Here is a 14,565-nt window from a genome sequence, read left to right as displayed (position 1 = left end):
TACACAACCACATTAAAAAAATCGTCAGAAGCTTTGAAATAACACCAACCCTGTGCTGGTTGCAATCTACCAACTTTGGTTTGCTTGGTAGGTTGATACTAATTTAATAATAATAATATTAAGCAGAAGAAGAATAACTTAGTTCAACCAATGCAAAACAATGTACATTTGTCTGTTAAAAAAAAAAAAGTAAATAATGATTTGAAATTTGCCTTTTAGTCTAGAAATATGACATTTAAATAAAATCTACAATTAATACATTTTGCATTTTTGGATTTAAAGATTCAATAAAAACTGTAAGATCAGACTAGGTTGCGGTATTACAAGATATTGCAAAACTTCCGATAAAGTGTATTATGACATGAAATGCAACAGCAATGTTATGTCACATCATTACACTTTGTTTGCCCCCCTGTGCAATATACTGTACACAACAGGACTGTTGTGTCAGGTGTGTGTTTTTTATACACTGCTGTAGTCAGTAAAGTGAGAAGGAAATCAATTAATTAAAATATTTTTATACTGTTATTTGCCAGTGGATGCTGCATTTATACCATGTTAACGGTAGTTCCGCGAAATAATCACAGCATGAAGTTGTTAATGCATTGGAGGCCTACAAATTTCCAGGGCATCAGGTCAAAAGCCCCAGCGCATCACCAACTTGCTGAAAGCTTGTTTGTCAAATAATATCCCATCCTTCTCCGGAGAAAGTATTAAATTGGCGTTCAGAGTGAGTCACTAGATCTGGTTTCTGAAAAGCATCACTCTATTTCCTCATATCCTCAGGAACAGCAGGGTTTACGATCCTAACATCAGACGAACCTTTCATGTGCTTGGCATTTAATCTTGGTGAATGGCAATCACCACCTAAAATAGGCCTCCTGCTCACGCTGGGCTTGTGATGTTGCGAGTCGAGCTCAAAGATCATATTCATTCGTGGTGGACCCTATCCTTATCATGTGATTTAGGCTTTTGGGGAGATGTTTTGTTTATTAGGCTACATTGCAAAAACCTTTGTGTGATCCAATGTTTTCTTTTTTTATTTTCCAGGTGCTGGTGAATCAGGGAAGAGCACAATAGTTAAGCAGATGAAGTGAGTCTTTTTTGTTCCTGGCTGGAGATCAGCACTGTAAATTAGGCTTGTGCGATATTGGGATTTAATTATTTATTAACGAATCTGCTACTCTTTATACATTTAGCATAAACGCATTAATGTATGTTACATGATTGGTAGACGAATCATATATATATATATATATATGTGTGTGTGTGTGTGTGTGTGTGTGTGTGTGTGTGTGTGTGTGTGTGTGTGTATATACTGTATATATTTATATATATATTTTTTTTTTCCCTGACAATTTTTGTTTTGTCTCATTTAATCTCATTTGGAATGCTTGAAATGCTTGTTTTTTGTTGTTATTTTGGCCCATTGTTTTTGGAGTATCACAAGCGAACAAATTAGTATCACACAAGACTGCTACGTATAATAATCTGATTGGTTAAATTGCAACAATTTATTGTGGTCTGTTTTATTAAATTGTAAAATTGGCAACCTGCAAATTCCACAATACATTTTTTTTTTTTTTTTTTTTTTTTTTAAATGAATGTGAATCAGATACTAAAAAATTAGTCTGTTCGGCCTTATACTTAAAATCCTCTGTCTGCAGGACTTTCCATTGCAACTCAATGCACAGAAGATTATTATAATTATATATTTGATATTTTATTTACAGTTGCATTGCTTTAAACATTTCCAAGTAAGAACAATGTTATAGGGGTTTAATCCTCACCTAAACATTATGTAAATGGTTTCCTATCAGGATCATCCATGAAGATGGCTACTCAGAAGAGGAGTGCAAGCAGTACAAGGTGGTGGTGTACAGCAACACGATCCAGTCAATCATTGCCATCATCAGAGCAATGGGTCGTTTAAAGATTGACTTTGGCGACTCGGTTAGAGCTGTGAGTCTCTCCTCTGTTCGCACAAAAAAAATGCTATTTATGCAGAATGTATTGCTTTTTTTGACAATTTTTTTGACAATTTGTTTGGTCTCCAGGACGACGCACGTCAGTTGTTTGTGCTAGCTGGGACAGCGGAAGAAGGGGTCATGACCCCTGAGTTGGCTGGGGTCATCCGCAGGTTGTGGAGGGATAACGGAGTCCAGAGCTGCTTCGCCAGGTCCCGGGAGTATCAGCTGAACGACTCCGCTGCCTAGTAAGAGCACACTCTTAAAGACAGGAAAACGCCGAAGCAGTGCTGTGATAAACAGTAATGTGAACGTGTGTCTTTTAAATTCTAATTTCCTACAGAGCCGGGGTATTTAAGTCAAATGTTTGATAGTATAGCTACATCACTAACATGACTGGAAAGAGTTTTAATGCTTGACGACGAGTGCTTCGTTTGTGGCTATTAACACGACGCATCACTTTGAAGCGGTCGTGCTTCGTTTCACAGTGCAGCTTCAAGTTACCGCTTTCCACTAACGCCACGAGCTACGCACATCTGTTTTGCACCTGAGATTAAACGCATACTTCTCTGTCCAGTCATCTTTAAACGTGACTGGTTTCTAACAACAATGTTATTACTTCAAATGTTAGACCAGAGAGGGTGAAGATAACATCAAAAACCTACAAACGTCTGCCTAAACGCTTTTCCTTTTTGACTGAGCTGACCTTACTCACATGCAAACGATTGGCTATAACACTGCTACAGAAGCCACTGGAGGTCATAGGCAGAAAACTGAAGTATTTTCCATATTTCAGTCAGTTCCGCTACGGTATTTTCCGAGTATATACTGGAGTTTATTGTGAGATTATCAAGAACAGCAGATGAAACATCAAAATAGATTACAAACTACTCTTGGCAGGATTGACTATAGTAATTCAATGTGAGATTCCAAATATCGGAATGGCTGTCAAGTTGGACAATGTTGTTGGTCATAACAGGTGTTTCTTTTTACACTTATTTTGTATCCTATGCTTACAAACTTTAATAGCCTGCTTTGTGACTTCAGAGCGGAGTAACAAAGCATCTTTATTAGTTACAGCTAAACTCATTCCGTTAATATTTTCAGTCTTGCTTTGTTTTGCAGCATTTCCTGATTTTGATTTACATGTAACTGCTTATGATTAAGACTACAACTTTTGCTATTTTTAGTTTTTACAAATTTGTCGTAAATTTGACATGACACACTTTACACGTGCCTGACCACGCCCTCTTTACCCAGGTGATGATACTATCATCAGTCAATAATTGTCAGGAGTTGTGATTTTGCAAGCATAATATAAACTCTGGGCACAAAGTAAGCAGAGGAGAAGGGATGAAACAGGAATTCTCAATACTGGGGTGTAACGGTAGACAGAATTCACAGTTCAGTACGTACCTCGGTTTTTGAATCACGGTTCAGTACAGTTTAGGTTAGTTCGGTAGGTTAAGGCGAAGAAATGCAAAACAAAATCGATTGTCGTTTTTTATTAACGCTGTTCATTATTAACATTTGTGAACATCAACAGTTTGCATTTTCAAAACAATTTTAAATATAAAGCCTGCTTGGTTAAATAATATATAAAAAATTTTTTATACAATTTAAAAAAGAAATAAAATAGAATAAATCAAATTATTGCAATACACTTTATTATTTTGATTAAATTGAGTGATCAATTAAATTTGCACAAATTAAATTGGTTAAATTAAATGTCATTAATGGAAAATTTTAAAGAAATTTTAAAAGGCAGAGGCAGAGACTAAACAAACTTGCAGTCCGCCACTAAATACGTTCCTATGGAAACTCAGAATTTAACTGTTCCACACGTAAAAATAAAAGGATTGCATTCGGTAGACGCGTGCATCGAAACGAAAGCCCTTTAACTTGGGTACGTACTTAAAACTTACGTTTTTTTCCGTTCAAGGGCTCGTTTTCATATTCCCATCTCTGCATCTATTCGCAATATATGCATGTCTATGCTATTTACTGTTTTTCAGTGTAAATCTTTTTTCAGGAATGCAAAACATTAAATTTAGGAATGTAGAACATAGATTGTGTTAAAGAAATGTTTTTTGTACATTGTTAGATCAGATCAGATCAGATCAAACCTAACCTTTCTCTATTGTGTTTCTCTGCTCTCTCACTTAACTTCCTCTTTTCATTTCTTACTCATATGAACCTAGAAAATGTTAATGCTTTTGAAAATATCAGCATTGTTTTAGTATCGTGATCTGGGTATGTTAATGGTGGACCTGGTTTGGTTAATGACCTGCTCTTTTATAATGGAAGAGCTGCAGTATGGTTTTATTTGACATCTCATAAGAAAAAGGGAAAACAATTACAAGGATCTGATTGGCCACTTCAGATATTTCAGTGCCTACGATCTGGAATGAGAATGTGGATCTTTAACTTGTGTACTTGTCGAGACACGACCCTATAGTAAGGAGTTCCTCAGGTCGGCTGGGGCAAGCTGTGTCTTGCTCCTCTGATTCCTGAGTATATGTTTCTGAATGCAGTGTTAAGCTCAGGACACTCTAAGGATCTGCTCCGAGCTTTTCGAACAGGCCGTGTTCCAGGCCTAATCTCTTTTCCTATTCAGTGTGCTAGAGTGACTCATCCTGGTTTGTTCTGCTGGTTTTGAAAAATTCCGGTCGATTCCAGTGACAGTAATTAGAGGAGATCAGGTCTAACCACCAACTACATTTATGTATTGTGTATTATATTTCAATATTTATTATATGTATTATATTTCATGTTCATGTCTGAAATGTTATACAAAGTGTATCATGTAAACAGAAGCTGTGCTGCACAGCACATTCTTTACTCTGGCATCCTATCAGTGGCGCTTTGGTCTGCGGTGACCGGGGACATTTTTTTGCTCTCACGTCAGCGCCCGTGAATAAGCAGCAACCTTTCGCTTTTCTTGTTGTACACAATCACGCTGGGGATATTTGAACTTGACACGGCTTTGGTAGAACATAGGTTTAAGATCCTGAGGAAATCATTTTAATCCTGGGAAGATTAAATGTCTATTTTCATATGGATCCACACATTAAATAGCATTCCTGAAGACATGTAATGCTGACATTGGTTATGCTGATATTTGGTACACTTTGACCCTTCACATGGAGTCTTTTTTATGTTATTTATTACTAATTATGATTCATATTCATATGCTTGTGAAACATATCTATAATAATTAGGGCTGCAACAAACAATTATTTTGATAATCGACCCCCTCTGTCTCTTTTTTGTATTTTTTATTAGATGTTTTACTTATTATAACTATATAAAACACTTATTTGGGTTTTTATGTATAAAAGTGTGCTTAAAAAATGCAAACGTCACACACTGAGAACCTATATTTTTATTTTGGACATTTTAAAGTTTATAGTGGCTGCTTGTTGGAGTGCATGGGGGATTTCTCCTTTGAACAAATTCCCTCATGCTGGGTTCTTCCTCTTCTTCTTCTTCTTCTTATTCTTCCCTTAGGGGTCGCCACAGCGGCTCATCCGATTCCATACACCCTGTCCTCTACATCTCCCTCTGTCACACCAACTACCTGCATGTCTTCCTTCACCACATCCATGAACCGCCTCCTTGGCCTTCCTCTTTTCCTCCTACCTGGTGGCTCCATCCTCAGCAGTCTCCTACCGATATCCCCTATGTCCAAACCATCTCGATCTCGCCTCCTTTGCCTTGTATTCAAAACGTCCTACATGTGCTGTCTCTCTAATAAACTCGTTTCTAATCCTGTCCATCCTCATCACTCCCAATGAAAACCTCAGCATCTTCAGCTCTGCTACCTCCAGCTCCACCTCCTGTCTTTTACTCAATGCCACTGTCTCTAATCCATACAACATCGCAGGTCTCACCACAGTCCTATAAACTTTCCCTTTCACTCTCGCTGATACTCTTCTATCACAAATCACTTCTGTCACTCTTCTCCACCCACTCCACCCTGCCTGCACTCTTTTCTTCACTTCTCTAACACACTCTCCATTACTTTGCACTGTTGACCCCAGGTACCTGAACTCCTCCACCTTCTCCACCTCTTCTCCCTGCAACCGCACCACTCTACTGCCCTCCCTCTCATTCACACACATGTAAATGTTACTTTCTGTAAAAAAAAAAAAAAAAGTCAACCAGTTTAAAGCAGTTTGTGTAAGTTAACATATGTATTGTATTTTGACAACCATGCTTAAAAAAAGCTATATAAAATATAATACAACAGTGTTTTGACAATTTTAATTTAAATAAATAGATATTTTGTTTATTTGTGAGGATATAAGCATCTAGAATATATAATTTTTCATTTTGTATAATAATTAAATGCTATAAACATAAATTAAATATACAAATATTAAAAACCAGCATTTGAACATGGCCACAGTAAATTACGTTTGAAAACAGAAGTTAACTGTAGTAGACAAATGCTTATAAAATGAGAATGAAACGCAAAAAACGCAGAACGCTAACAGGGTTGATTAAAAAGAAAGAAAAATATATGCATTGGTGTACAAATGCATAATCCTTCACTGAAAACCACAACAGTGACTATAAAATTAAACTAGATCATTTTCACATGATGAGGAAATAGTTTTTACTTACCGTGCTGATGTTTCACCGTCATCCGTGACTCCAGTGTGTTTTCTTTTCATGTTCTCGTGCATCACTGTGGTACCTCCATACCACACAAGTTCCGCTTTACAATTACTTCCAGGTACAGGTTTTTTTTTGTTGCGTTTTTAATATAAAATGTTCCCATTGCATTGGATGACTTGGGACGCTGCTGGGTGACTCTGTACGGTCATTTTCCCGTCATGCTAAACCGTAACTCGAGCAGCCCAAATAGTCAATAACAGCATTGGCTGACAACAAATTTTATTATTGATTATTATTAATTTGATCAATTAGTTGTTGCAGCCCTAATTATATTATCTATTATAACTTTTTTATTTTAACTATTAAAAATATTTTACTATTTTATGGCCCTACTTTCATCCTTGTACTTCTCTGCCTTAAATTCCAGACAGCCACGCATTGTTTAAGTAGAATGGCTTTACTCGCTTTAGCATTAACAGCTTGGTCTCTTTAATCCCATTTCACCACACCCTCGGACTAAATGGTTTCACATAATTAAATACAAGATGATCTTTCGGAGAGTATTTGTGTGAATGTAGGGGTGGAGCTCATACCGGATGACCTTGCAGTCTAGCTTTTCCTGCTTGTATAAAACGTGTTTCTCCCAAGCAGTGTGCAGTCATTTTTTGAATGGGAGAATGCGAGCGAGTAAGATAGCAAAGTGTTTCTGAGGTAACTTTTGGAATCATTGCACCACTAGGTGACTAGGTGTTATTGTGCTGGTTGTTTGAGTTCGCTCGCTGGTTTGTAGTTGTGCAAGAGCTCTAACAGGCCTTAGCTTGAGCAGTGTGAATTCCTCTGCTCCTGATCTTCTGTGCATGAAGCACATTTTCCAGGGTGTATAAATGCCTCATAACTTCCTAGTGACAAAAAACCCTCAAGCCAAAGATTCTGTTATTTGGTACAGTTGTTAAGTGGTCTCAAAGCTGTTTGACCCTCTGTGGATTGGTGAAGTGATGTAGATTTAGGACGTGGCACTAGGACCATGCAGACTGTGTGGTGTGGGCTACACATCTATTTTTTCTTTTGTTTTCTTTTTTTATTATTACAACATGGCAAGAGAGTGGCACTATGTAAGAGCAATCATAATTAAGACACATCACTAACTTAGACACTTGGAATAAATAGAATTTGTGTGGAGAGTTTTTATTCCTGATCTCTTCTTACACAATCAGAATATTTGTCATGTATGTTTTTACCACCATTCATTACAGTATTGTGCCACACCTTGATGATGGTGCGAGTTACTCATTCAGGATCCCACCAACCTGCTATAGTACACAAATAGGCATAGAATACTCCCGCTTAGTACCATGCAGTTAAGGAAATCGAGAGGATATTGACAACATGCAGTTTCAAATAATAGATTTTATACAGTGGTGTGAAAGTGTTTGCCCCCTCTTCTGATTTCTTATTTGTCATGTTTGTCACACTTTAATGTTTCAGATCATCAATTTAAATATTAGTAAAAGATAACACAAGTGAACACAACATGCAGTTTTTAAATGAAGGTTTTTAATTATTGATGGAAAACAAAATCCAAAACTTCATGGCCCTATGTGAAAAAGTGTTTGCCCTGGTTGGGCCACCCCAGCAGCAACAACTGCAATCAAGTGTTTGCGATAACTTGCATTGAGTCTGTTACAGCGCTGTGGAGGAATTTTGGTCCACTCATCTATGCAGAATTGTTGTAATTCAGCCACAGTGGAAGGTTTTCGAGCATGAACCGCCTTTTTAAGGTCATGCCACAGCACCTCAATAGGATTCAGGTCAGGACTTTGACTAGGCAACACACTTTCACACCACTGTATGTAATGTAATGTTACACCATAGCAAAGATTTACCGGCTTTTCACGTGACCTGTTGTGGTCACAAACAGAGAGATTACTAACTATACACTCATTGATTCCAAACTGTCTTGCTTTTACATAACATTGGACATTTTTAACCAAGCCTGTTTTCAGGCAAACAAAACACTGCCACTAGGGCTGAAACGATTCTTCGAGTAACTTTTTTCACAGACCATTATTACTGACCGGCTAAACTCTGGAGCGCTCTGGACAGGTAGCACAGAAGACACTGCAGAATTAAAAATGGAAAAACAGGGAGAAAATGATGAGGGGCGAGAAAGTTTCCAAAATTTGGGATAATTTCTAACTAAAACTTAAAGAAAACACCGTACAGTGCCTAAATTTTGTCTAGATTCGTCTGCCATGTTTAATATTGTATATATCTGAAGTTCACATTCTTGCTATGTCTGTCTTAGCTATCTAAATGATCTGGAGAGGATATCCCAACAGGGCTACATGCCCACACAGCAAGATGTGCTGAGGACTCGAGTCAAGACCACAGGCATCGTGGAAACTCACTTCACCTTTAAAGAGCTTTACTTCAAGTTAGTAAAATCCTTCCATCCCCTTATAATTGGTTTTCACTTGTCACGCACGTAGTAACCCTTTTGCAACTTGTCTTGCATGTTAATTAACGTCCATATGTGTGTGTGTGAACAGGATGTTTGATGTGGGTGGTCAGCGCTCAGAGAGGAAGAAATGGATTCACTGCTTCGAGGGTGTCACAGCTATTATCTTCTGTGTAGCTCTGAGTGATTACGACTTAGTGCTGGCTGAAGATGAGGAGATGGTGCGCCTGCTTCTATCTGTCTTTTAATGTTTTATACTCATTGGATAGAAATAAGTTCTGCAGTTGTGAAGTATTTTTAAATCTATCTAAAGGACTTTGTCATTTCCCCACATGATTTTAACTTACAAATTTAGACGGCAACACTTAAAATGGCACAATGTTTAATGGTGCAAGTTATTAATGCAGGATCTTGAGTTTCACAACATCCTGAATTTGTGTTCACAGAACCGCATGCATGAGAGCATGAAGCTGTTTGACAGCATCTGTAACAACAAGTGGTTCACAGACACCTCCATCATCCTCTTTCTCAATAAGAAGGACCTGTTTGAGGAGAAGATCAAGAAGAGTCCACTGACTATCTGTTACCCTGAATACTCGGGTGAGATGAGACCTCTAAAACAGTTTTATGGCTTCTGGGCAGGTAGTTTTAAGAATGATCCAAGACATTTTTTTTAAAGCCGTTATAAGTAACAATGGCTAGAATTAAGTAAGAAAAAAAAAAAACATGACTAGGCGTGTCATTGTAGGAAATTTTCAGTGTTTTCTAGTAACCATACATGCAAGGTGTCTTGTTCTTCTTAAACTACAGCATTTTGTTCACTAAAGAATTGATCTGTGTGTTTTTTATGATTTTTAGGTAATAGTGTCAGATAGCTTAATCACAGCCTCCTCCTGATTTTAGAGTAATAATAATATATATAAAAAAAAAAAAAAGCACAGCCTGCCAAGGAACCAGTTATCGCAAGACACAAAGTTCTTCATCAGGGGTGATCTTTTGTACTTTGGTACGTCGCTCTGGATAAGGGCGTCTGCCGCAAATGTAAATGTATCTTCTCCACAAAGGGCTAGTGTGAGTGCAGATTTTCATTCCAACCAAGCCACAGCAGATTTCACCTTTTCATTTTCAATAGACTGTCAGGTGTGGCTCTTGTTTGGTTGGAATAAAAACCTGCACCCACACCAGTCATTTGTGGAGAAGATTGAACACCTCTACACTACATCAGGAAGACTCTTCTGTCGCGGAAAATCAGAGACTCCGCCCCATTAATATAAAATTATTGTGTGCTTACAGAAGACTTTACTATATCAACAATGTTAGTCTTTATTATGTAGTTTGCCTTTCATGCACATTCTGTTACTGAAGTGATTTTATAGAAAAACACAATGTCTTAAAAATGTATTATTTAAATAACAGACAGAGCTTATGTCAGAACTGTTTGGGGAAAAAACACCTTCTGACGAATCAGAATCAAGAATTTACAGTTTGGAAGAAGGTTTTATTTCTACATGTACTACATTCTATTGTAAAACAATATAGTGAAATGTGTTAATATTTTATTTATAAAAAATAACCATTATTTTAATACATAAATTTTTTTTTTTTTTTAAGTATTTAGGCTTAATTTGAATGTATATATAACTTTGTCTTCTCAGGCAGTGATTTTAATCTTTGGGATTATCGTAACTTTCAGTAGACCTTCTTCAGTAGGATTAGTGAGACTGCAAAGCAGTGTGTGTTTCAGATAAAAATTTCATAAACTAAGCCTCATTCCAAGCTCTGAAATCAAACAGGCACCGGCGGCTGCATCTCCACCGATCCTATAATAATTCTCATCTTTTTCGCTCTGATGTAATGAACCATTTTAAAACGTCGCTGCCAGGACAGAAGAAATGGAGATTTATAGATTGCAAGATTTAATAAAACCGAGGGCGGCTGTCCATGCTCATGTTTCATCGGTGGGTGTCATTAAATGGCACTGTACTTTCACTGTGCTGTGGTAAAATAGCTGTATCTGCTACACATCATCTTTTATTCTAGAATGGAAGTGTGCATGGGAGACGGCTTAACCTTTCACTTTGTCTTTGTAAACATCAAGGATTTATTGTAGTTTTTTCTGTCTCGAGTGCATTTTGAACTCCACAGTAAAGAGTGACTTAGTTTAAAAAGAGGATTAGACTTGACTGATAAAAAATTATGGCGTGTACGAACCATCCATGTTTTTAAATGTGTTTAGGTTTGTAATTGTCTCAAATGGTCAATGATTAGTGTGGCTTCTCAGTGAGGTTTTAGCTGGAACAGTAATTAGAGATGGTAATGCTTAGGGGGGAAAAAATGCTGTTTTTTTTTTTTTTTTTTTTTTTTTTTTTTAGTCTCTGCAAAAAAAAAAAAAAAAATCCGTCATTACCCATTGTACTACTTCAACAATACGCATCTTCTCTCACACTGTGACTCTGACTGGAAATTTCTGCATCTCCCTTTAGGTTCTAACACGTACGAAGAGGCCGCAGCTTACATCCAGTGCCAGTTTGAGGATTTAAACAGGCGAAAGGACACCAAGGAGATATATACCCACTTCACCTGCGCCACTGACACTAAGAACGTGCAGTTTGTCTTTGATGCAGTCACTGATGTCATCATCAAGAACAACCTGATTGAATGTGGACTCTACTGAAGCATGTTTGTTTGCCGAGGTAGGCTCAACAGTTAGCTTTAAGCGGTATGTTTACCATTAATACGAGTAAATTATTATAGTTTTTTTGGCAACCGAATTGCACCCGCAATTCTGATGCTGCAATGTGTAGTGAAATATTCTACAAATTCTAGTTAGGTGCTTCTTTTCTTCTTTTAGTCCTGAACATTTCTTTTATTTATATACTGTTTGGGAATCTCTTCAGAATATTCTAAAATCAAGTTCAAAATAATTGCATTTTTATCAAATACAATAGTTAAAAGATTATTTCTCTCAAATTTTTTAACTGTTACTATCTATTACATTCCTAATATTAAATATTAACTGTTTGTGTTTTACATATGAAAAGTTGGAAAAATATCAGATTTACATAAAACTACTTTTTAACGTAAGGTTCAAGAACTGCTCCTTGATTACGTCTTTTGCTGTGGCCCAGGTTCCTCAAGGGAGCTGATCTTTCTGAAGTACAGTAATCCCCCGTTTATCGCGGCGGTTACGTTGCAAAAGCGCCTGCGATAAACAGAAAACCGCAATAAACGGACGCCACCCCAAAAATGCGATTTTATGTATACGGTACTGTACTATATTAACATTTTACTTCATTATTTCAAACTTTGGTCTGTCGTGCTATCTGTGAGAGACCGGAAAATTTAGCCAAACAAATTAGTTATGGGCCAAATGCAATTCCGCGATGAACCGGGGGAGCGAGAAAGCGGGTAAAACGGGGGATTACTGTAATTAGTCAAAAAGCTGATTACTTGAGACGGAACTTTGTTAGTAATCTGAGTTCAAGAACAAAGTCAACGAAACAGCAAGTCACATGTAAAGAATACAACTGTGCTACCCGAGGAGCTGCTCCTCTTTTAAAGAACATGCAGATTTAACTCCATGTACTTTATTGCAGTAGATGAAGTATGAGATCTGAGAATTAGTTACGCATTGTATAGTTTCAGTATAGCTCTCACAGCCCTGTAGAGACTATACATCTCTACAGGGATACAGAGCTCCTCATCACCGAATTTAAAACAATTGTCTCTCCTGTCCTCATTTCTGTCACTCAATGTAGAGGGACTAGCGAGCAATGCCTCGTGGGATGGATCTCTTTGTCGCTGCCTGTAGCGGATTCCAGTCGGTGGGGGAAAAAATGGCGACACAGTGCTGCTACCACACTGCACGCACACCGTAGTTCTTACTGTGCATTCTGGAGAAACTCTTCAACCTTCTTTATTGGCGCTATTATCGTCTGTCTTTCTTTACTTCTCCCACACGTTCGAGAGAAGTCAAGATGGATGAACCTTCTCTATTCATGCTTGAAATGAAATTACAACTGGTTCAAGTTGCTCTTCGACCGATTGGCGATTCTTTTTTCGGCTGTTACAGTAAATAAAGTAGTTCTATGCACACACCAGAATCCTACAATGTTAAGATGCTTCTTGCCAAAAGAGGAATTTCTGACTATCAGCAGCTACATAACTGTGATTTCTTCATCCAGCTGAATTTTGCAAGTTTCTCACGTTAGGTTTATAAGTAAGTTATTAATATTCCGATTGTTTTGAGTTCTTTATTTTTTTTTTTCGGGACCATGGTTCAATGGAAACAAGACCTATGATGGTGTTCACATAAGAAGAGCATTTTCACCTACTCAACTGTAGCTGTTTAGTTCTCGGGTCAGTTATAATCTAGATTAGTTGCATTTAAAAAAAAATCTATAAATAAAAATGAAAAAAGTAAATCGTGAAATACTTGTTCTTCTATTCCTCTCTGATTTTTTTTTAGTATGGGCCATTACATAACACTTTTGTTCTTGTTCATTACAATTGTGTTTGAATTATTACCGATTAATAAATCCATGACTGCATGCTAATGGAATTAATAAATGGTTCAAGAACACTTTGTAATAAATGTAGATATTGTGACTTTCCTGCATGGAGGCTGAATTTTTACATTCACTGCTAGATATTTTGAAGGCTTAGTTGCTGGGATTTTAAACAAAAGTAGATGGGCTTTAATCTTTATGGCAGGTGTACTTAAAGTGTGTAAATATACATGTTTATTTTTACATAAATCTTAACTTTTTTTTTTTTTTTTTTTTTTTTTTTTTTTTTTAAATGAAAAATGCTCATTTCTCCAAGGATAAAAGCGAAAATAAAAGTGGCGATCTGTGCTTTTAATTGTAACAGACAAACAATCCACTCATTGGTCAGGTTGATCTGCTTTAGGTCACACATTTCTACTCATTATTTGCAGATTGAAAAAGTTTCCAAACGCTAAACTTTATTGAAATAGTTTTAACTGAAGCCTACAGCTACAGTTTATGATTTGAATGTAGCCCAGACTATAAAATGTATAATTCTTGCTAAGATCTCATTAAGGGCTGTTGGATGTACTATGTTAATCCTGTGGATTTCTTTTTGTAAAAACGAACCGACATGCTTTGTATTTTGTACCGGTTTAATTGTCTAACATGTTTCATGTTACCCAGTTAAACTTGAACTTTGCATTGCTACAGCACAGTGTTATGCAGTGTATAAAAGTATTATCCATATCCGGCAATATGTCTCATTTTTTTTACAGGTCAGTAAATGCCTCTATTTCTTTTATAAAACCATTTAGTTTCTTGCTTGAAAACAGTTTTTTAATCATTTTCTGTACTGAGTCACTAATATCTATTAAAGCACATGCAAACTAAATCATAAACCTGTTTCAAGATTGATATTCCTGTTAGACTAAACCAGAAATACACTATATAGACAAAATCTTGTGGACACCTGAACAGAAATTTCAAATGTGCTTTTTTTAAACTTCTACTTTCACAATTTGTCACC

At 36.8% G+C, this 14,565-nt stretch overlaps 1 protein-coding gene across 1 annotated transcript in view; it reads left to right on the top strand.

Annotated features, from left to right (window-relative positions):
- gnai3 (guanine nucleotide binding protein (G protein), alpha inhibiting activity polypeptide 3) overlaps window positions 1–14,437 on the top strand; it is a 27,724-nt gene extending 13,287 nt beyond the window's left edge. Inside the window, exons 2-9 of the mRNA XM_083553910.1 lie at window positions 1,051–1,093; window positions 1,821–1,962; window positions 2,058–2,215; window positions 8,896–9,024; window positions 9,140–9,269; window positions 9,495–9,648; window positions 11,532–11,741; window positions 12,807–14,437. Of these exons, the coding sequence (XP_083410036.1) occupies window positions 1,051–1,093; window positions 1,821–1,962; window positions 2,058–2,215; window positions 8,896–9,024; window positions 9,140–9,269; window positions 9,495–9,648; window positions 11,532–11,722 (947 nt within the window). The 3' untranslated portion in view covers window positions 11,723–11,741; window positions 12,807–14,437. The remainder of the gene's footprint in view (window positions 1–1,050; window positions 1,094–1,820; window positions 1,963–2,057; window positions 2,216–8,895; window positions 9,025–9,139; window positions 9,270–9,494; window positions 9,649–11,531; window positions 11,742–12,806) is intronic.
- Window positions 14,438–14,565: the final 128 nt, after the last annotated feature.

The sequence above is a fragment of the Silurus aristotelis genome (genome assembly GCF_946808225.1).
Source record: "Silurus aristotelis genome assembly, chromosome: 11".
Classification (NCBI taxonomy): Eukaryota; Metazoa; Chordata; class Actinopteri; order Siluriformes; family Siluridae; genus Silurus; species Silurus aristotelis.
The sequence above is the reverse complement of the archived record's forward strand: the minus strand, read 5'-3'. Positions and strand labels throughout refer to the sequence as shown.